Source organism: Anastrepha ludens, chromosome 4 (genome assembly GCF_028408465.1).
Source record: "Anastrepha ludens isolate Willacy chromosome 4, idAnaLude1.1, whole genome shotgun sequence".
NCBI lineage: Eukaryota > Metazoa > Arthropoda > Insecta > Diptera > Tephritidae > Anastrepha > Anastrepha ludens.
The window spans coordinates 82,005,508-82,030,505 of NC_071500.1; the positions used below are offsets into that span (position 1 = coordinate 82,005,508).

General features: G+C 35.7%; 1 protein-coding gene across 3 annotated transcripts in view; it reads right to left on the bottom strand.

The window, feature by feature from the left end:
- Positions 1-208: 208 nt before the first annotated feature.
- The window catches only part of LOC128859990 (protein furry-like), a 67,888-nt gene continuing 43,098 nt past the window's right edge, over positions 209-24,998 (bottom strand). The window contains exons 12-17 of one of the 3 annotated variants that reach the window (XM_054097183.1): positions 22,720-22,869; positions 21,540-21,709; positions 21,011-21,165; positions 15,922-16,032; positions 15,177-15,331; positions 209-480 (exon numbers count right to left, since the gene is read on the bottom strand). In XM_054097183.1, coding sequence (XP_053953158.1) covers positions 288-480; positions 15,177-15,331; positions 15,922-16,032; positions 21,011-21,165; positions 21,540-21,709; positions 22,720-22,869 — 934 coding nt within the window. In that variant the 3' untranslated portion in view covers positions 209-287. The remainder of the gene's footprint in view (positions 481-15,176; positions 15,332-15,921; positions 16,033-21,010; positions 21,166-21,539; positions 21,710-22,719; positions 22,870-24,998) is intronic. The other 2 variants (XM_054097182.1, XM_054097184.1) reach the window with 2 other exon arrangements.

The following is a 24,998-nucleotide window of genomic DNA, read 5'->3' on the forward strand; positions in this document are numbered from 1 at the left end:
CAATACTAACTAAAAATAAACAAGTAAGCAGCCGAAAGCAATTGCTGGGCATCGACCGCGGCCCAGTACTATGCCAAAACGTATTAATTTCACACTAATATACAGCTGCCATACTTCCACTTCCACTTTTTTAGTGTCCTAACCACTATTTCAGCTGTACTCTATGTGCACCAACTGATGGCGACCCAAGGAAATCCATCTCATAAATTATGCATTAGCTTTTATTTCATAACATTTTTCAACATACGAAAATATAATTTTTGTTCATGTTACGAGTATAATGCGTGCTACATTGTGGATGGAAGATTGTCAAACATACCTTTTTCGTTTTCGTTGTGCAGTGAAGCAACGCTGCCAAAGAAACGTTTATCCAAGATTTGTAGCAATTGCAGAGCGGTCGAATGCACTTCAACGCGTGGACAACCGGTCATTAGAAGTGTGACTGTGATGACAGATGTGTAGTGGTCACATGGATATTCTCTGTAATAAAATAAAATAAAAAAACAAGTTATATAAAATGCACTCAAACCTACTACTTTGATACTAATAAGTACTTAAAATAAAAAAATAATGCAATAGAAGTTGCAAGCAGAGGTACTTAAAGCGATTAAGTGGGAACGATGGAATACAGGCATCCTCGGTGCAGAAAAATATTCCACAGCGTCATTTTCAATAACTCAATACGTTCGATACGTTCAGGTTTTCATCAACGATTATGGCCTAATATACGCGCGTATTAGAACCAGCCGTTGCCGGATCGGAAGCCATCGCTATGTGCGTCAGTAAATGAGTTGAAAAGTAGTCACAGGTAGCGAAATCGGAACTCTGGTGGCAGCCGTAGGCAAATGGTATGGTGCATGACCTTTTGAAAGTGCTCAGGTTTGAATCTCCATGCATCCAAACATCAAATGAAAAAAAAGGAAACGTTTTTTCCAATAGAGGTCGCCTCTCGGTAGGCAATGGCAAACCTCGAGTGTATTTTTGAACTGAAAAAGCTCCTCATAAAAAATCATATGCTGTTCGGAGGCGGCGTAAAACTCTTGAGCCACCATTACTCGTACATTCCAAAAAGTCACCGTGTGTTGTGATTGCAAGACTCGGCCATCAAAAAACTATACTCTTAAGATGGCTAAAAGATGGAACTAGCATAACTGTCCACAATGAGCGCTGCCCACATAAACAATTCCAGCAAGACGGTGCAGCATGGCATTCGTTTTTTTGGGCGTACGTCAAGTTACTGATATAAACTAATATAAACGACTTGGAAGTCAAAATTCGGTGTGTTATTGGTGAGATAAGGTCGGCAAAAAAAGCTTTTAGTAATCGATTACATGCTAAAAGATTTGCAATGAACGGCCAGTAATGAGCTCATTCATTCATTTCAAGTGTACTGGCAGCGAAGTGATGTTACAGTTCACAACTTTCGTCTTGCAAAGGGGGTCCTAAAAGCTGTGGAATTCACAGAAAATAGCCCCACTCACCCTGCAGTCCAAGACTGGCAATCACGAACACGAGGATTTTCGGGCGGCAATCAGACGAAGGCGGCCTAGAAAACCGTTTCGAAGATAATTCTAAGGATTTTTTTGTCAGTAATATATAGTGCTTTACGATGTGAAAAAATTGATTTTAATTAAATGGATTATATTGGAAAATATAAAATGTAACATCATACTTCGCGTTCATTAAATACTTTAGACCGCGAACTTATCAGCCGGCACTCTTATATTGCGAACCAAGAAGCTTAACTCAACACCAAACAACTTTTCGCTTTCTCTTCTTAACTGATAACCTATTGTCAGTGAATGAACTGCGCGTACAGCACTCCAATGCTCCTCGGGATTAGATTGGTGAAGGATTGTTTACGATGTTGTTGCTTATGACGTTATAGTACAGTAACGTAGAAAGGAGGTTTAGATATAGACATAGACATTGTATAATTCAAATGCTCAGAATGATGAGAGGAATCGATTTAATCATGTCAGTCCGTTCTTGCGCACAATAACTCAAGCCCAAACTAATGCATTTCAATGAAATTTGTTACACATATTGCAGATTGGTCAAGGTGTTGTTTAGGTTTGGATTGAAAATAGGCGAAAGAGTGGGTTAGTACGAATGATGAACTCAAAAATGAAAAATCAATACAAGACAAGTTAAAAAAATGAGCGGTGCCACGCCCGCGTATATCTCGATAAGTGGGTAATAAAACGCGCCCAAACTTATTGAACTTATTGCACGTATTGCTATTGTTCCTCACCTAAATTAGATCCAACATTTAGAAATATTATTACAATCGGTCAAAAACTGCTTGTATGTTAATTTTCGTATGTTCGTCTGAGTCCAAATGTGAACAGCCCTTCCAAATTTTACTAAATTTAGTAAACAGTTCGCAGATATATGTTTCAAGTTCGGTCCGAATCGAATTTACATTTCCTTCTTTGTTTTCTTTCGAAGTAACGGCAAGCAATTAAAAACAATTCAGCGAGCATGAAAACTGACTATCTATGAAATCACATGTGTGCTCGTACGTACGAGGGCTGTATGTTAAGTGTCTGGCCGTGATACACAAAAACAATTTTTTGTTCAACATAATCCCCTTCCAGCTTGATACTCATAGACCAACGTTTTCCTATCTTTTGTATCACCTCTAAAAAATATGATTCCTGTAACCCTTCACAACACACATTAGCGTCAGCAATGACCTCATCGGTTTTTCATATTTGATAATACTCACGATCTCAGCAATCTCAAGCACTTTCACTCTGCGATCGTTTATCACAATATTGTGAATTTTTTTTTTTTAATTTTTAATTGGTAACCTCATTTGTAGGCCAGGTAATTATCACACAGCCCTCATACATACAGTTTATCTCATAACTCTTTTGACAATGAAATATTGTAAGTAGCATTATTTTCTCATTAGATTCAATTATGGCATAACACATGCGCTTAAAAGTCCCAGGTCTAACAAAGAAAACACGTTTTCTTTCTTTTGTTCAAAATTAGCTTTATTCATCAACGTAATTTTCATTCAGAAAAACGCAATCATTCCAGCGCCGCTCTAGCATTAAATACCACCTTTGTAGAACGATTTATCTTTTGCCTCAAATTAGGCCTCAGTTTCAGCAATAACCTCTTCAGTCGAGCGAAATTTCTTACCGGCGAGCATTTTTTTTAGTCTGCCAACAGCCAGTAGTCGCTGGGAGCCAAATTTGGCGAATACGGTGGATGTGGGAGCGATTCGAAGTTCAATTCCTGTAGTTTTGTCATTGGTTTACCATCATCAACACGTCCGTAAGCAAACGCAGCATCCACATTGTACAGAGCTTTCTCATAGTCAAATGCTCATGCAATATAAAGCCAACACTTTCTTTTGATATTTTTAGGATGTCAGCTAACTCATGCAATTTCACTTTCAGATCATTCAAAACGATTATGTGGATTTTGATGTTTTCTGGTGTTACTGCCTCGTGTGGGCGTCCACTGCGTGGTGCATCATCGATGGCAACGATTGAGTCCTCATAACACTTTTAAGCAGTGTAAAATCAAAACAAGAAACTATTTTTGATTGTTTTGAAAATAACAAAAGTGGCGTCACCTTTTAGGGCAATAATTCACGAACTAATGAATAGAACATCATGAAATAATTATGAAATATCATTTGAATAGCTGTTTTTTTTTTGAGGTTTGTATTAAGAAGTACTGAAAAAGCGGTGTATGGAATAAGCCAAGTGCCATCTATGTGTTAGGCCCGGGACTTTTCAGCCCATGTGTTATTACTTTGAATTCCTTTTTTTCTAGCAGAACACTTTGTTAACACCTTCTATTGGATCCTATAAATAAAATGTTATTTGAAAAGATTTGGAAGCCCGCCAGTGTGTGAAAGTAGGTCACGAAAAACAGAAGAGTTCTCTTAAACTCAAATATTCGTCAAAATGTGCAAGAAAAAAGTCAGTACTATCGCATGTTCATGTTGGCAAACTACTTTCTTTTGCTCTAACTCACGCTTCGCATTCAGTGAAAATAATGAAGAAATTCGTTATATTTTGAAATTTTTGTATAAATAAAAAATAATTTAAAAAAACTAAAAAACACGCTTTTATTGATGATTGTAATATTTACTATATCAAGCATCCCTTGCTATTACTTCATTATAGGTCTCTTTGTCATTAAAATTTATTTTCTACTTTTTAGTTCGATTAGCAATAAAAGTGTGTTTTTTAGTTTTTTTAAACTATTTTTTATTTTCTACTTTTTAGTTCGATTAGCAAAAAAGCGTTTTTTTTAGTTTCTTTTTTTTTAAACTATTTTTTATTATGAATGAAAATTATTGTTATCATTGCAGTCAGTGAATTAATGATTCGATATATTCGTGTTATATTTGATTCCTTTCTTATCGACTGTGAGTCTAAAGCTATGCAGTTATCGGCCGTGATAAAGAAGTAATCGGGATGAAGAACTTATTCCGTGGAGGGAGCCTGAGAAACGGCTACCCCACACCATTGGCCAGTTTTTTTCGATTTAAAAGACCAGAATTATGGGCCAACAACTCTTGGTTTTTGCATCACGATAATGCACCGTCTCACACTGCCGTCCTTGATAGGTGTGCAAAATTCCAAGTCGATCAGATTTTTAGAAGCCAGTGAAAATTAAGCTCAAAGACATACATACATACATACATACAACCCGACCTAATAAAAGTGTGTTAAAAAGGGAAGAATGCCACGCAAGCCACCAACGAAATTTGTGAAGTTTACGGAGACGATGCTGTATCAGTTCGTGTAGCACAACAATGGTTCGCTCGCTTCCGTTCTGGAAATTTCGATGGGAAAGATGCACCTTGCTCCGGCCGACCTATCATTGAAAAATTCCGATGAAATTATGGAAAAGATTGACCAGGACCGTCACATAAGCTGCCATGACATCGCCAAGGCACTAAACATTCATCATCAAACGGTTTTGAACCATTTAAAAAAGGCTGGTTACAAAAAGAAATCAAAATGTTTGGGTACCCCATGAATTGTCTGTGAAAAATTGAATGGACCGAATTAACATCTGCGATTCTTTGCTGAAACGAAATGAAATCGAACCATTTCTGAACCGAATGGTAACAAGAGACGAAAGGTGGATCAAATACGACAATAATGTGCGAAAATGATCATGGTGCAAGGGTGGTGAAGCTCAACAAATGGTCGCGAAGCCAGGATTGAAGCCTCGAAAGGTTATGCTGTGTGTTTGGTGGGATTGGAAAGGAATCATTCACTATGAGCAGCTCCAGACTGCTCGGAACGATTGATTCTATACTTTAAAATAAAGGGCGTCGTCTTCCATCAGGACAACGCTAGGCCACACATCTTTGATGACTCGCCAAAAACTGGGAGAGCTTGGCTGGGAAGTTTTGATGCATCCACCATATAGCCCTGACCTTGCACCATCGGACTACCATTTGTTTCGGTCAATGCAGAACTCCCTTAATGGAGTAAAGTTGGCTTCAAGAGAAGCCTGTGAAAATTACTTGTCGCAGTTTTTCGCCGAGAAACCACAAAGTTTTTCACTGATGGAATAATGTCTCTAGAAGAAAAATGGCAAAAGGTGGTCGACCAAAATGTTACATATTTGGTTTATTAAAGTTCATTATAAATATAAAAAAAAGTAGTTGAAGTTTGAGTAGAAATACGAAAAGACTTTTTCGACTACCCAATATTATGGACCTGTATTTGGGGCAAAGATGTGGAATTAAAATTATTGAAGACTATTTGGACATTTTACGTAACAAATTGAAAGGAAGTGGGCAAAAATTTGGACTCACTGATCCAGAAAATCCAAATACATTGTTATTCAAATTGTACTAAGATGATGTATAAATAGCACGAGTCTTACAAATGCAGGCTTTGGTTGCTACATAATTGCTCAAAAGCGCTAGATATTACTGCCCAAAGCCCAATTATCAACCCAATTGAAAATTCATTGTCGCATTTGAAAAAGAATGTGGCAAACAAAAACAACTTGATACGATGCATTAAAAAGAAATGGGAAAAAATTTTACAGGAATATGACCTAAAAATACTAATTTCATCAATACCCACATTTACCATTGTCAAATATTTTCCTATGAAGAAATGTATGAGAAACTGTATGTATCTAGTGGCATAGGTATGTAAATTTGTGGTCATTAGCCAGTACGAAAAGTTAGGCGAAGGAGAGGATAAAACCTTTTGGGAAATCCATTGAGATGTAAAGGAATTTTAATTTGAAAGAAGCAATCACGTTCACAGATATTACTACAGTTTATGGAATCACATGCACATACATAATATACATGTGTACATGTCAGCATATGTAAATGGCCACATGATGCATATGCAGATTCCTTTTCAAGCAAATCATTTTTAGATTCCAAAAAGATTATACTTGAACTTATGTCCTTACATATGTATGTATGTATTTTTCAAAGCAAATCCCGTAGTTGGAGCCTAGCTGAATTTATTTGTACCAAATTTAACACACATCGGCTAGTCAAACATTTGTTTATCCAGTCTGGCCCAATTGAAAACAAAAAGATAGGTCTTCACACCCATCTCATTGCTTCATTACTTGACAGATTTACATACATTTTACTCTTGTAGTACCAGCCCTTCAGGCGTTGTGGTTTTCGAAGTTGTTCAGACTTTACTAGCGTTGTAGGCGTGTGGCAGCGAATTTTACTCGCACGATCTTAACGAATATTAGCTTAAGCTAATTCGCGCGAGTGAGGTGGTTTTAGTGCACGGATTCTATTCGCGTATAATAGCCTTCTATGAACTTTTAACTTGCTTGCGCCAAGCAGTTGACTTTTAAAAAGTGCCGTCTTTGGAATATTAATAATGTCGGAAACTGAACTATTTTTATTGGAAAACGTTCCCGGAACAACCGTCAGGTGACGCTCTAAGTCAACTAATTTGAGTTCTGTTTTTGTTTTTGTTAGGTAACCATATCAGTGAATTACATTCCTGCCAAAATTTATCACCATGGCTTAAAAACATTTGTAAAAGTTACCTTCAACATGCGGCATGGAACTCAACACCCTCGCTCACTAAGCGATAATACACACAAGTATCTCTGGTGGTTAAAGATAAATTAAAAGAAAAACTATTAAATGGGCTAAATCAGATCTCGAAAAAGCACACACATTTGCTCGGCACTTATCCCGAATTTTCACACCACTCGCTAAGCACTGGTCAAAAATTCAAAGACTCCATTGAACTAATTTTCCTAATAGGTCCACGCATAAAAAAATTTCAAAGAAAGAAGTAAAAGCGGCAATAAAAAAGCTTAATACAAAGAAAGCCTCCAGATATGGTCTCATCACAGGAGAAGTACTTAAACAACTGCCAGAAGAAGATTTCCAATTCAATCAATTCGGCTTCAGAAAGATACACGACAGGCGCACACACTCGCAAATAGTATTCACAAAACTTTTGAGCAGAAAAAGTATTGTAAAGCCGTATTTCTCGACATATCCTCAGCCTTTGACCACGTTTGTGCCCATTTACACAGGGAAACATTTGGAAGGGAAACATTTTGTTCCGGGTTGAAGGACAGCCGCGGAAGAGAGAAGGGAATTTGTCTCCCGTACTGGCGACACGCTTTGTGCTTCTTATTCGTAATTCCAATCTTAGAGGAAGTTTTGACAGTTGCCTCATTTGTTTTCTTCTTTTGTGGGAGAAAGTTCTGAGTTATGTGTTGGTTTTCAATCAAACGGAAGATATCTACGATGACAAACATCCAAACGCTGCTTGGGAAGTGCAGGATTATTTTTGCTAGAAAAGTAGGTATAATTTAAAAAAGTTATGGGACATGTTTATGTTGAATTCTAATGTTTCCCCCCATTTCTAGATACTCAAGTTAATTTCATTGAAATATTTAAGAAATTGTTGACGAACGTTTTCCGCTTTACATGTTAGCGGGTTGTAGAATATATTCGAACCACAAGATGCTAAAGTGTTACAGTATTAAAGAGAATTTCCAGTGTTTCCCTTCCAGATGTCTCCGTATGTAATTCGGCACTATGGCATGACGAATTGCTAAGCAAAATAAAAACGAGGTTACCCATAAATTGTTACACTTTGTCAAGCAAAAAGAAGAACACTCTGAACTTTGTGAAAATGTAGCTGGTGTACCCCCGGGCAGTATGATGGGCCCAATCCTATACTTGCTCTACGCAGTTTTCGCAATTGACTCTAATCTCCAGAAGGATTCCTTTAAACTCCAAAAATTACTTGATATTTTAACTCAATGGTTGGAATATTGGATAATAAAATCCAAAGAGGCAAAATCAGTTCAAGTATCTTTTACTCTCAATCGAAGCATTTGCCCTCACGTGAAACTCAACAATGTAATCATACCCCAAAATAATGTATCGAAATATCTTGGTATGCACTTCGATAGTTTACATACAAGATTACATGGAAACCTCATAATTTCACTAAACATAAAGCACTTGGAATCAAACTCCGAAATCTGGTACTTAATCGAAATTCTCATGTTTCTCTCAAAAGCTCTTACTCTACTCAGCCATCTAAAACCTAATATGGACCTATGGCATATAACTCTGGGACACTGCAGCTAACTTTAACATCCAAGTACTCCAAAGATTCCAGTCAAAAAACCTAAGAATGATTACAAACGCACCATATTACATCACAAATGCCCAAATACATCTGGGTATCAAATTTCTCACAATAGCTGAATAAATAAAAAAGTTTACCACATCACTCAATATAAGACTCCAATCGCACCCGAACTCTTCAATTACAGAAATAACTTTCACGACGATCTCTTTTAACAGACTGAAGAGGAAGTCAACAACAGACTCATTATGCTAATAAGCAAAAATCTATAAATGGTTGCATCACTGGGTGCTTTCCATGCATGTCTAGTAAAATGTCCTAGTTTTAAATAAAAGTATTGCTAAATGTTAAAAAACAGATAGTAATAAATAAATGGATTCAAAAACAAAAGAAAGTTATAGCTCCTGGTGACGCTTAAGCATGGATGTCCAGTAGCTTATATGTATGCCATAAGTAAATCTACCTCTTGCACGTGTTTTCGATTTTTCAATCATTTTTTTTTTAGCAAAAAAGTTATTCAAAAAAAAATTAGATATGTCAAACACTAAATTTTCTTATTTAATATTACGAAGAAAGTTGGATTTATTTATTTTATGTTCGTCACACGCACTTCCAGACTAATTTATGGTATAAGTGTTCTACAATTGCAAATTGTAGATAAAATATCGGAACATAAACAAGGAATGATAATCTACGTTATGTTGAATATGGGAAACGAGAAAAAAAGGTTCTCAACAACATCGCTTCATTCCGTGTGAAAAAATGAAGCACAAAGAACATTTTTGTTTATTTTTTATTTTATTTTATTATTTTATTTTTTCGATTTGTTTTGCTTTTTCAATAAATATACAAACCATGAAGACCGTTCGCTCAATTCGTCGGTTGTTTTTTTTTTATAGGTTTCTCAGCATTATGAGGCTTTTCACTAGAGAGCATGAGCATGCAAATGTCAAAAATTTGCGTGATTGATTTTGAATCTTTGTATGCCATTTCCAAAGAATAACAAATTGAATAACCTACAGTTATATAAATACCGCAATAAAAAATGTAGAAAATCATCACATAATTGTTCAAGCCATTTGTTTTTTCCCCCCAAAGGATACTTCACATTCTTTATATATGAACGTACATATGTACAGGGTTGCCCATATTCGACGGACCCGACGGATTTCGATGACTCTTTGGGCCCATTCGAATCGACAAGGCTTATCCCCAGGCAACAATCTTTGCGTCAATTGAATCTTATACGGGAATAAATGCAAATCAATGCGGATAATTCGTTGTAAAGTGGTCCGAGCAATGCCCAACTGCTGAGAAGGGCGATTTTGGGATGTCCTTGACGGCGCCTTGGTCGGTTTTGATTTGACCTCTTTGGATTAGAAAGAGCATCACCAGTCGAAAACCTTTCGTACAAACGTTTAATGGTGTTCTTAGAAAGCGCACTTTTCACATTATTTAATTTTTTATATGCACGTTGAGTTTTTACAATTGACTTCTTTTGTTGAATGTAAATTTCAACAATTTGGGAGCGCTCACGTGGCGTGTACTGTTCCATGGTAAAAATCTGCTTGGACTGACGCTTCCAACGCGATATGTCATTAAGCGATCTGACGTCTCTGTCAAAAAATACAGGGTTGCCAGATGGGTCCGTCGAATATTGGCAACCCTGTACAGTTTGTCAAGAATATCTTTGCATAGTGAAGAACAATTTTAAATTTTAGCTTTGATCGAGAATTCCAACAACAAATAAAAAAGCATATCAAAAAATGTATACACACATTCCATTACTGTACTTGTCTACGACTATTAGACGCCAACAATTATTAATAAACTCACACATTACAAAAACAACAACACAAAAAGATGTTTACTCTATTTAAAAAGTGTCAAAAAAACTTTGCATAACTGATGAAAACAACAAAAAATGCAGTTATTTTCCGCAAATTTCATTTGTTTTGGTTTTTTTTTCCAAATGGTATGGAATGTGAAAGGGGTAAGAAATTTTATTTATTTTATTTAATATATGAAAAAATAACAATAAATTATTATTTTACAATAAAAGGAGCACTAGCTGCCAGGGCTTACGGCTCACTATTCTAATAAGAATATTTTTACTACAAAAGTTAAGCTATTAGAAAGTAAATTTTCTGGAAACGATTATTAGGCACTATCAACATAAGAATTAAAGAAATTAAGTTATGTGAAAGATAAATTCATAGGATATACATAGATGTTTAAGTAAAGAGACTTATGGTTTAAATCAATTTTCTCAGATCCGCTCTAATTAAGTAATCTGTCATTTTCTCAATGTTTTCCTGAGAAGGAGTCTTTAGTATTTCCGATGGAAGATGGTTGTTGAAACTTGTGTTCCTGAGATTCATAAAATGCGTGCAGTCGTCCAACAGGTGTTTAACTGTTAATGTTGACAGGGTGCAGTAGGGGCAGGAAGGTGGCCTCTCACCAATTAAAATGTGGGAGTGTGTACCGATTGTGTGTCCAATACGGAGTCGGATGAATGCAGTGATGTCCTTGGTACGGCATATGGCTTGATAGTTGGGTTTAGCGCCAGTTGTATTTAAGCTTGCATAATGGTGTTGCACTGTTCTCCATGCCTCAGTTCTTTTTGCTTCCAAATATTTATTATATTAATTAGTCCGCAGATGTCCTTCTTAAGAATACAGTCAAATGTGTGCAACGGTTCCATTGCTGCAGCCTTAGCTTTTTGGTCGGCAAATTCGTTCCCTTTAATACCAACGTGGCCAGGAATCCACATAATTTTGATTTTATATTGATGCTCAATTAATATGTTCCGTATGCTTGAAATAAGGGGTGATTTGTTTCTTATGTTCATGATGCCTGATATTGTAGACTTGCTATCCGAACAAATGATTGTTTTTTCATTAGTTTTTGTTGCAACTATTATGGCATTGTATATTGCTATAGCTTCTGCTGTGTACACAGAACAGTAGTAAGGTAGTTGACCCTTCGTTATTGTTTCACCATCAGCATTCACTACTGCAAACGCGGTGTGGTCTAGAGTTTTTGAACCATCAGTGTAAATCATTTTCCATTCAGGTCTAAATGGTGCGACGTATTCTCCAAACCTACGCTGGTATTCTAATGAACTGGTGTTGGATTTGGGAAATGCAGCTAAACCAAAAAGGACTGAAGACTTTCTCAAATGCCAAGGCGGTGAGCTAATTGGGGGCCTTAATTGTGGACGTGAGGTTATTCCCAGTTTGTTAGCATATTCCAGTGCTCTTAGTATAGTTGACTTGCGATTTTGCACTTTCCTTGCAGTAAATAGTGATGAGGTGGCCTCATGTAGAATGTTATTGTTGCAAGACAAATCATCCAGAAAAATCGCCGATATGTTCTCCCTCAAAATTAGAACTGTATATAATATAATAAACCGTGCTGAAAATGAAGAAAGACTCGAGTTGAAAGGGTCTACAGGCAGACCAAAAAAAGTGACGCAGCGAATTGAACGTAAAGTTATTAAAACTATTTATAATAGCCCTCTCAAGCGGAAAAAGACTACGGGTTAAGGGGGGAAGCTGGTCTAGAATTTTGAAAAAATCGAAAAATTTTTTTTTGTCTTAAAAGGTGCTTTAGGGTCTTAGAAATAATATACCAAATGAGGGATGCCAGCAAAAATGTCTAAATGCCCAAATTTTTCATTCGACGGCAGTGCCTCGCAGGTATGCCCCGAACGCTACTTACAACTTTAAACGCGTTTTTCTCGAAATCACTTTTTTTAAACTGGCCGAAGACATAACTCGAACAAATCTTTACCGATTCTTACGAAATTTTGACAATACATTCGAAATACCTTTCTCCGGAGACGTACGTAGGATTTTTTATTTATATTACATAGTTTTTTTTTTAATCAACAATTTTATGTCGTTCTTTATAGTGAAAATTGTAACTTTTTGTTCAAACGTGCACCATTTCGCGAAAAAACAAAATATCGAAAAAATCCTACGTACGTCTCTTTCTGTTGTTATATAGAAACTAAAAAAATTTTATTTTTTGATCCAGGACAAAAATTAAGGAGTTTACGTCTTCGGCAATGGACCCACTAGAAAAAAGGCGCCTTAGGAGAACTGCTGGACAGCGGCCATTTTGAAATTAATTCAGACGAAAAATTTTGTATTTGTACCATGAAAGCTATATTATTAAACCTATTTCACAGATTTTCGATTGATTCCTTTGTTGAGTCAAAATAAATTCATAAAATATGCCCATTTTTTGCGCTCTAGACCAGCTTCCCCCCTTAAGAGTTTCTCATGAAACTGTTCGAAAAGTGTTGCAAAAACACCAATCGCACCCTAAATACAAAAGGGTCACAACTCAAAATTTTCCACACTCGAGCTTGACTTGTTTACAGTAGCACAGAAAACAAACTATGTGACATATCACGCTGAAATTTGCCATGTAAGCTTATAACAGTCCTACCAAAAAACAAAAAAATTATTTTTGCCATATGTCATTCGCGGACCGTTTTATTGATAACGTCTCGTTCATATTTGAGCAGAAGGAACATTTTGAGTTGTGACCCTTTTGTATTTAGGGTGCGAAATATTCTTCAAGAGTGGCTAGGAAAAAACCCTGTTATCAGCACAAAACGTTGATAAAAGATTGCGATTTGCCACCGAGCACATATCACTTCCCACAGAGTACTGGGATGACGTTATTTTCTCAGATGAGACAAAAATGATGCTCGCCTACCATGGTAGACCCCAGAGAGTTTGGCGTAAGCCATATCGAACTTTGTTATCATTTAAATTTAATTTTGATTTCCACGATTTTTTTAAACATTATTTGCAAAAATTTATTTTATTTGGGCATCTTGCGTTTGGAAATGCTATGAAAGCTAAATTCTCTACTTTTTTCATGCTCCCATAAATGCATTCGAATGAAATGAAAAATAAATGAAATAATATTTTTTTTATTATAAATATGCACGCGAAACTATCATAAATGCAGTAATTTGGCAGTTTCAAAGAAACAGAAACGCAAAACAAAAATAATCGTAAAGCTAAATACACACCAGGCAACCGTTGCAGCAACACGGCCATGTTGAAGCAACCGTTGCCTCGTGTGTAACTGTGTTGCCAATTGATTTTCGTGTTGCTGCAACTGTTGCCTGAAATATCAAATAAATTTGATTTTTGGGATAGGTTGCTGCAACCGTTGCTTCGTGTGTATCATTGTTTACTGCTTTTACTGAACGAGTTCGTTGAACATAAGCGAAGAAAAAAGTTCGTGCGGAGTAAAATAAAGTGAAAAAGGAAAAAATGGCAATTGAAAATAATGAAAATTATGTTAATTTTATTAACGAATATAAAAATTTGAGAGAGCTGTGGGATATATGTAAGTAGTGAAAAATATAAAAATAAAAATTTTAGAAAAAAAGCATACGAACAATTAAAAAATGAATACAATAAAATTGATAAACATTTGAAGTCCGCAAAAGAGTTTCCTGTTGCAAGATACCGCAAAGTTATTGCCAGTCTAATTTCTGCTGATATTGCCTCTCTCATTATGGTATCTTGTTTCGTTATTGTGGCCTTTACGAAGTCCAACAATTTTCTAAACAGGGCTTCGTCCATCCTCATGTAATTTTTATAGTCCGCTGGCTCATTTTCCTTCAGTTCTTTCAGCAGCCTCTCGTTCGAAAATTCGATTTTTTTTAAAAGCCAATTTTTGGACCAGATTTTTTTTCTCTTCTTTTGTTGCATCTCTTCTTCCTCATTTTCGTACAAAAGTTCGTCAATTATAATAAGAGAAGTAATTTTACGCATTTTGTCGATCATTTAAAAAATTTAATTTTACGTATCTTCCGCTTGTACCTTTCCTGCACCACAGTTATACACAATACTGAGATTAAAGCAACGGTCGCAACGTGTTTCAGCTTACTGCAAAAGAAGCGGTTATGTTACACATAAACATAGTTATATGCAAGCATGCCATATATACATGTGGCTAAACTCTACACGAAAATGGCTTAAAATTGTATAGGTCTATGTAGTTCAATTTTCTGTCGGTATATTATTGGTTTGTTCGAAGGACCAATAATTCTCAATATTTATTATTAATTTTTTTTTTTCATTTCATTTATGTGGCTGCCACGGCTGTCTTCGCAATAGCCGGCATTAACAACAGGTATTTGTGCAAAATTCGCATCAGGCTCATGCGTTAAATATTGAGTTATTCAGATCGATGCCAGTCCCATTTTTTACTCAATCTTGCACGGTGAGTGCCTCATTTTAGCCAACACTTCCTTTCGATAAAGGCACTGTTGGGGCTACATAACATTAACTTGGGAAAAAAGCCTGTTTGTAGACATTTGTCAAAACATTCCATAAAAGTTAGAGTGTGATTTTTATACCAATAAGTAACCAATTTTATAAACATTTGTTGGCATTAAATAAGTAAAATAAGTAAATTATAATTAAGTAAAATACTTCTTAAGCTAATAAAAATCTGCAAATCAATGATGTGAAAGAAATAGGTGATTTAGTGAAAAATGCGCTGATATTTACTTATGCAATAATAGACACATACCTTGCACTAAATATTGATGCCAAAGCCAAAAAGCAAGCATCCGCTTCACGCGGGGTTGATGTGTAGCAACGATCAATAACCCATTCAAGTAGCACACCACTGTCCGGATTCGACTCAAGCAATAAAACGACTGTATCACGAGCCATCAAATATATCTATGAATAAGGAAGAATAACGTTTTAATTTTAATACAAATGCCCAAACTAAATAATTATGTAAACACTAATTTTGTTATAGACATAACGTGGCATAACATTTAATAACTTTAATATAACATAAGTATATATAGTACATAAGAACATAGAATTCCATAAAATAGTGTTATTTGCTTAGATTCACCACTTCTCTGCTCGCCAAACGAACCATTTTTATATGAAAGCAACAACAGTTTAGCGATTTCCAAACAAGTTTGTGCTCAGCGATCTCCGACATGCTCAAGTAATTGATTCTAAGTATCCATAAGTAGGGATATTTTACGGATTATGCTTATTCTTACCAGATTTAATTGTTCATTGTCTACTTGTATAATTTTAGATGAATTCTGTCTCGTTTACTTCTCTTTGATCACAACAAATTGCTTTCAAATTGTTTTCTATACAAGCTGTGAAAACAAAAATAATGCAGTGCTGCCAAATCATATGCAACGCTGAGTTCAAAGAAAATTTGTTGGTTCGTTCACTACGCGATAGGTGATAGATGAATTGAAAGCAGCTAGCACAAAGAACATAACACCGTATTTACTTACCTTTTCATCTTTGGATGTCAGCAACATATCCAGCCATTCGTAAATAATACCATAATCTGAGAGATATGGTGGGTGAAATATATGTCCGCAGCAAAGTAGAGCAGATAGTGCCTGTTAGATAAAAATATGTTGAGAAAAAATATTAATATAAATTAATGAATAAACTTAGTAACAGATGAATCATAAATAAAAAATAATTATTCGCAACACTATTCTTTAAATTTCATCGGCAATTTGTTCTTGACTCAAATTTTATGTGAACAAGGGTTGTTATTTTAGTATATATACTCAACCATGTTGATCTTCCTGATATTCAGGTTAATGAATTATTTATACATAGGTAATATATGTTAATGAATTATGTGTATGCAAAGGAATCCATATTGTTATTGTTGTTGCAGTATAAAACATTCTCCGTAATTTCTTGACGAATGTTGTTGAATTGACTGTCCTAGAACAGATATAAATTCAGGTCGTTCCACCAGCGTATAACTTACTATCAAGGGGTGATTGAATATGTTGATTTAAGAGTACAAGTGAAGAGGGAGCAAGCAACATAGGAACCCCTTTAAATGCAGAGCATTTGTTGAGTACGTCGGGGTATTCATATAATATGGATAAGAAGTTTAACCTGTTCAAGTATGCAGAAAGTACTGTGCTAGGTCTTCATCTACAATAAGTGTTGGTTGGCCCCCAATGTCGGATCTTTAGAATAAATGACATGAGTGAATTGCCTCCAGTGGGCGTTAATAAACTCAAAGATATGCCTTCTAACTTTAGTCTGAAAAGCGACTTGGCTTATGGTCGAAACTGGTGGTCTCTATAGTAGAACCTGTTTACAGAATCATTCATATTCGAGTGGATATCAATTTCACTACGGATGAATTTACGTGACCGTCATCTATACTATCACGACTTTATAAGTAGATCTCCAAGAATAATACTTGCATTTTGGTTAGGAAGAACAAAAATATTTTTAAATTTGAGCGGATTCTACCTTCTTCTTAATAATTTGTCCTCTAGTCGGTGTGGACAATTGAATAACAGCTCCTCTTTACCTCTTACCACTGGCGGCGCAAAGTATAAAAATATCAGTATACTGTGAGATGATATTTTAAATCTAATATTGTATTTCTATATAGCTCTTTATATAAAAAAAAATCATATACTATTTCATTATTCTAATCCCACATCAACATAAATTTGCTAAACAAGGTTGGACAAAAATGATGTCATTATGTGAATGTGCCTTAATTTCTGTGAATTGTGTAAAATGTTATTATGCTTTGATATCTACATTGTATCAGGTCAGTCCATAAGTTCGTGCGTATTTTACCCATAATTTCACTTTTGTACGATTTTTGCATACAAAAAATTCTTCGCGGAATATAACGGAACTATTTATATTTTCTTTGATATATTGTGCATTCAACAAGTGATTTTGTTAAAAAATAAAATGGAGCTTTGGAATGCTTATAAGAGGCATATTTTGTATTTTTTTATAAAAGTGGTAAAAATGCAACAACTGCTGCTGCAGAAATAAACACTGTCCACGGAGAGTATACCGTGAGTGTAAGGACTGCGCAGAAGTGGTTTTCAAAATTCCGAAGTGGTAACTGCGACTTGGAGGATGCCCCGCGCGCTGGTCGTCCCGAAGTCTTTAACTCCGACGCCTTGCTCGAACTCGTGGAAGCTGAGCCAAATTTGACAGTCGATATGATAGCTCAGTGGTTAAATTCATCGGAGAGTGAACAACAGAGAGTGAATGTGTGTTCTCAGCTGCTACAACGGCTTGAAAATTAAAGTTTTTTGAACCGTATCGTTACTGGTGATGAAAAATGGAAATAAGGATTTGGAAGATCTTTGGTTTTAGTAGGATGGCCACATTCCCTATGGTACAATGGATATTTTGCGCGCTAAACTCGCTAATCGTATTATTAACCGTCTCGGCGATGTTAATTGGTCACCTCTGAGATACGATTGGCGCCGTTAAAATGTTTTTGGTGGTGGTGTGCCGTGAAGGACTGATGTGATGCAAACAAGCTATTAACGATTCATTTAGGGTGAGTGTCGAACCAGCTGTTCATTAGATAGAACCAGAAACCGTTACTAAGATTTTGGAAAACTGGATTAACAGATTACACTACATACTGCGAGGCCAATCGAGGCAACTATATGATTCAAATCGGTTTCTATAAATAATTTAGATATTTGTTATTTCGAATAAATCAGTAATATAGCGCAGAAAATTAATTTATGTTAATTTTTTTGAATTAAAAAAAATACTATAAACAAGGTGAAGTCCAAAATAAACAAGAATGAGGTAAAATAGAAACGGCAGGAGCTTTGTTCTGATAACTTCGAGTATATTTATTCGAAATAATCCCCTCTGACCTCGATACACTGCTTTGCGCAATCTATAAGCTCTTCGAAAGAGTGTTTCCGGCCGTTGGCCGGACCATAATAGAAAATTGCATTGACGGTTTGGCCAGTTGGCACGAACTCCTTGTAGACAATTCCCTTGAAATCGTAAAAACAAATGAGCATAGACTTGATTTTTGACTGCTCTAAACGATTTTTTGGGTAGTGGCTCGTCTGGGACCTTCAATGTTGTAAAGGAAGTTCTCACCTTTTCTCGCCTCTTTAATTACGTTTTTCGAATGTGGAATTCTGAGCAATTTTTGGTCCTGAGTTAAATTGTGCGGACTGAAACCTTTCGTAAGCCCAAATTATCAGTTAAAATTCAATTCCGATTCCATTGATTTCAACGATCATTTTTCATAAATTTACGAACAAATTTGATGAAGTTTTCGGTGACTACTGGAAGTCAGCTAGGGATATAACTTCCAACACATTTGCTCATTAAAAAGATGGCGCCATCAAAACCATTTTTATGACGCCAGTCTTGTTTATTTTGGACTTCACCTTGTAGGCCACCCTACAATGTTTGGGAAAATGCTAGCAAACTTTATTATATTATTAACATTTAACTGTGGAGGTGAATTTATTGTGCATAATCTGCGACCTAGTTGCAAATTTTACCACTAAACGTAGATTTTTGAAAATTATTTGTTCCTTGACGTTTCTAAATGAATATACAATATACATACTTTAATATTCGCAAAAATTATTAAAAACATGCCAAAACCTTTATCGAAATTTATTAGCAACAGTGGAATCAGTATTAAATATTAATTTGGTAAATTTTAAACATTTCTGCATAACTATTTTGCTACCGTATTGAAAAACTGAATGTTGAATGAATGGTTGACTATTGTGCGTTTTCTTGTCCTATTTTGTTTAGGGCAATTCAATTTTTATTCATTGCTAATATATTGAATTGAAATAAATATAATATATCAAACTCAAATCTAATAAAAAAATTATTTATTTCAAATTTTATTTAAGCATAATTCAAATTCACGACCTTATAATAAAAAACCGAATATTAAAGTTACCCACTATATCTACAAATTTAATTTTTGTAATTTTAAGTTCAACAAAATTCACACTTTTTTTATTTTTTTTTTTTTAATACATCATAAATTTATAAAAATAAAAATTCTAAAATATAAATAAAACCAAAACTTAAAGCCGTCCAAATATACAGTCACTCACATCTTATTTGACGCAGATCCTATTTTTTTGTAAGGTGCTGTTACATGTTATTATATTTTGTGAAAATGGAAAAACAGAGTATGCAGACATCTTATTTATTTTGCTTTATTTCACTTCTCAACATAAAATACAAAAAGTGTGCACAAAACATAGAGAGTTCACGCCACAGCCTAAATTATGCAGTTAAAAGTAAGTACCGTTATTTCCGACACAAGTTTCAATAAACGAAAAACACGAACAGGAGTTGCCTACATATATGCCGTTATGTCTGAATTTGGTGTCCCTGCAAAACTAATACGGCTATGCTGCAATACCACCAGCGCCGTCAGAATTGGGAAGGACCTCTCCTAGCTGTATGATACCAAACGAGGTTTCAGACAGGGTCAGTGCAGTCGTCTGACTTCCTTAACTTCCTTACTTCCTTGGAAAAGATCGTGCCTGCGCAGAACTTAAACGCTCAGGCACAATTTTTTATAAGAGCGTACAATTGTTGGTGTATGCCGCTAATATTGACATCTCCAAACTGGATAAAGAAGCAAAGCGAATGGGTCTGGTGGTGAACGAGGGCAAAACGAAGTACCTCCTGTCATCAAACAAATAGTCGGCGCACTCACGTATCGGCACCCACGTCACTGCTGACAAATATGGTTTCGAGGTTGTAAAAGACTTTGTTTAACTAGTAACCAGCATTAACACCGATAACAACGTCAGCCTGCAATCTAAACAAGAATATCTCTTGCCAACAAGTGCTACGTTGAACTAAGTAGGCAATTGAGTACTAAAAACCTCGGTTAGCATGAGAAAGAAACGACTGGCGCTTTGTTAAACTCGGCCAAAATCGCGTAAGCGCTTATCACGCCAATCAAGAAGAAGAAGTTTCAACAAACGTATTAGTATGCAAGAGTTTTTAAGGTAAGTTTAACATAAAGCATTATTAAATTTTAAGTACGCTTGTTTTTTTAACCATAGGACCGCGTTTTTCAATAGAAAAGCGTGAGTTAGTTTTATTTTTCCTTAAAAAATAAATCTGTTCGCGAAGTTCATATTAGCGGAGTGTTGAAGAAGACGCCGAAATGTCGATTCGTCGTTGCGCTCAACTTGTTGCTCAAGGATCTTGGCTTACGTGCCTATGAAATACAGCTCGCATAAGAATTAACCATCGTTTGCGTAGCCATTTTTCAGATTGGACTCATTTAGATTTATTGAACAAAGCAGTCAAAATTGGATTGGTCGAATGGACCAGGCAACTCGTAGCCGCAGCAGGTGGCATATGCATAACATACGAGTATTCAAAAAATAAATACCCTGAAATTATTTACCAGATTATAATAAACAAATCATTTCAACAATATTTCTGTTTTGTGTTATCATTATAAGTTCTCAAGCTCTTAAAAAACGTTAGATAATACACTTTACACTTTTTTCCACAGATTTGAACCAAATGCAATTAAAAAACTAAAGCTAACATTACCTGCAAAGCGCTAAATTGTAGTTTTTCCTCATCTGGAGTATGACCAATCTGTGATGTGAAACCCAATGGTTTTGAAAATGATCCGCACCAAGTGGCGAGCAAATTGAAGAGACTCCTCTTTAGCTCGCGCGTCAGAAGTGTGCCACACGATTCCACTAAAATGAATTTTAAAGTGTTAAGATAAACAAAAAATACATTTTTTTAGAAATGTATGTACATAAATCTCTACAATAAAAGGACTTTTGCCGACTGACCGTTCATTCCAAATAAATTCAAATATGAACACATAAAACAAAACTGGTGGGAAATTATGTTTTTATTGAGCAACCCAATATTTATGTCATGGCTAAGAAAGTGCATATGGTGAAAAGGGATGGTAAATTACATGTACCTATGTGCACCGCAAACACTTGAGATGAATTTTAAAAGTGTAAATTTATGTGCATATACCCTAATACATTCGAGTTTCGGCCAGTCGGAGATGCAAATTTCTTGTAAGATAGAAATAATTTACAGTGAGAAAACTTACGAGAAAAGTTTTTAATCATTTTGCGTATGAAATTGCAAAAATGCGCTTTCACTTCTCGAATGCTGGTATTGTCCTTATCTGTTTCAGCTAATAGATACTGAATGGCTCCCTCAATGTATTCCACAAACGTAGGATGTAAGGACATAGTATCCCGTTCCAACACACACGTACTGCATATAAAAATATATATACGCATATATTTATTTAACATTTTCAATTCAGCATTACTTGCAACATATTTTTACATGCGGCCATATAATCTTGAAAGTACTGCACTTTTATTGAACAAAGATTATAACACCAAAGTCAAACAAATTTTTATTTCACAAGTAAAAGTGTAAGAAGCTGATTTCTAGTAGGATAGTTTTTGAGGAACATTTCAACTATCTAGTTTCTCTTTTCATGGGTCAATTTGAACTTTTTTTTAAGAAAAGCATAAAAAGTCTTTTGAAATCCGCCATGCGAGGACTAAAATATTTTACAAAAATATTTGTCAGAAAATCTTAGTTGAGATTACCGAAAACACAAAAGCCGTCAATATAAACGTTTACTCATAATTGATAGAAATACTCGACTACAGATTTGCATTTATATATTGATTTCAATGCTTTGTTTCCCATATTAAAGAAATAAGCCTGGAATTATAACTTCAAATATTACCGTAATTTGTGTTTAATATAGTTGAATATTTCACCTAATTATAGGTAAATTCTTATATTAACGACAAAAATGTTAAAAAAAAATTCGTGAAACTCAAATATTATATTTAAAAAAAATTTTTTGAGTTTAGTTTAATTTAATTTAGTTTTATAAAGAGTCGAATTGGCACCCAAAAAGGCAAGTTAAGTGGTTAAGATACTCCAAGAAAATGAGCCTCGTGTAATTCTACCGCACACTTACACACCAGTATAACAATATTATAATATGGTATAGCAATTACATAACATACAATATAATATTTAAATCAGAAATCGACCCATTACACATGAAATAAATTTGTGTGACTAAAATTTTGACACACTGTAAACAACTTTTGTTCTGCTCAAATGATCTACTTATGACTTGCTTTCAGGATTAATGGCCACTTTTCTGTTCCAATCAAAACATCTTAGTTTTTTGTACTGCGTAATCACGCATATTTGTAACAATTACTGTGGCCGTCTCCTTCAAAACCACTTGCCTTACTCCAAATGTTCCATTTTCTGCAATTTTTTCCAAAACACGTACAAGTTGCAAGCGTAAAGCATCTCGGCGACGTCGACGTCGCATGTTTTCTTGTTTTCTATCAACTGCTTCGCGTATATAGACAACCAGCTCTTCCATTAAATCCCTGTTGAAAGTTAATCGAAAATAAAATGTAAATCAAAAGTTAATTATGCAGTTATTTTTTTAATGAAAATGTGCGTGCTTTGACATAGGTAATTTAAATTTCACGCCTCTATAAATGTTAAATATCATATACTAACAACTAAAACGTCCCAACTCAATATCGTTAATATTTTAGAACAAATCATGATAAAATGACTTCTAGTGGGTAGTTTCAGTTAGCTCTCTAGCAAAACGTTCGAAAAGTTGAAACTATTCTATTTGTGGTCAAACTGAGAATATGTTTATATAAAAAGCTTTCCAAATTATTCCAAGCTATTATTGAAGAAAATATATACTTTGCTACGAAAAATCGAATTTCTTCCAATCAGCATAGATCTGTAACAGGTAGGTCCAGGTCAACTGTTTCCAACCTGGCCCCGGCTGTCTCGGCTTTCACTCGGTTTTCCTTCTATAATTAAAATCGTATCTAAGTGAAAGGAGTTGTCTTGTTGCTATAGAGCGTGAAACTTCTGCTCCCCTCATTGCAACTTCTGGGGTAACTCCAGGTAGTGTTTTGGGTTCTCTACTTTTCGTCTTATTTATCGATAATATTAACAGATACTTTTAATTTTCCAGGCACCTATTATATGCAGAAATCCTAAGAATACGAACTGGGATTTTTACAGGGATATACTATCAAAAACACCAATAATACCCCGGAAATACAAGTCAAACATCGCGCTTGAGAAAGGGGTTGAATTGTTTACAACTACTCTTGACAAAGCCTTTAAAAGATCCTGCCCTCCAACACGTAATAGACGTAAGGTGAAGCCTCCTTGGTGGAACAGGGAATTAGGAGCACAAAGGTGTAGAGTACATGAATTCTATAGATTAGCCAAAGTGGCTGACGATGAGTTCTGTTGGAAAGAGTATAAGGATCTGCTAAAAGTATACAAGAAAGAGATACGTAAAGCCAAGAGAGAATCTTGGAAAGACTTCTGTAGCAGTATGGAAGACACTAACGATGTGGCTAGACTTAGGAAACTGTTATCCAAGAATCCGTCTACGCCAAGAACAATACGAAAAACTAACGGGGAGTGGGCTGACAGCTGTGAGGACTCTCTAGAAGACCTAGTCAGTACACACTTTCCAGGGTGTGCGGATACTGCAGATCTCGAACCTAGAGGAGATATTGTGCACGAAATCCCGACGAACATAATTACAAACAACAAAATAGAATGGGCTATACAAAGTTTCGACCCATATAAATCGCCAGGACTGGATGGAATCTTCCCACCATGCTCCAAAAGGCAAGCCATCTTGTAGTACCATGGTTAAGAACGATATTCAGGGGATGCCTGAGGTTCCTGTATTGTGGAGAGAAGCGAGAGTTGTGTTTATTCCAAAAGCGGGAAAAAGCAACCGTCTATACTCAAAGGAATACAGGTCCATTAGTCTGACCTCATTTCTCCTGAAAACGTTAGAGAAGATTTTAGATACATACATTAGAGACCCAATTGCGCCGGACGAATTATCCAAGGCGCAGCATGCTTACACTAAAGGCAGATCCACTGAAACTGCACTTCACTCACTTATACTAAACATAGAAAAGGCGTTAGAATATAAGGAGTATGCTCTAGGAGTATTTCTAGATATATCAGGAGCCTTTAACAACGTGACAAAAGATGCTATTTTAAATAGCATAGAGTCACTTAATGTGCAACCCGCGGTTTATCTATGGATAAGGCAGCTATTAGCTAGCAGAAAGATAAAAGCGGAGTGGAACGATGCGAGCGTCACCAAATATGCATGCAGAGGTACTCCGCAAGGTGGGGTACTATCACCGCTATTATGGTTACTTGTAGCAAATGAAATTCTTAAGAAACTTGACGGAGGGGCACCTAAACTAGTGGCATATGCCGATGACATAGCTATAGTAGTTACGGGACACCGTCAGTAATGTGATGAACAACACTCTCAAAACGATACACCAATGGGCATCTCGCGCAGGGCTAGGGATAAACGCCGGAAAAACGGACATGGTACTTTTTACCAGGAAGTACAAAGTTCCGGCGTGGAACCTACCGAAGCTAGGCAACAACGAACTACTTCTCAAAGACTATGCGAGGTACCTCGGAGTAATACTGGACA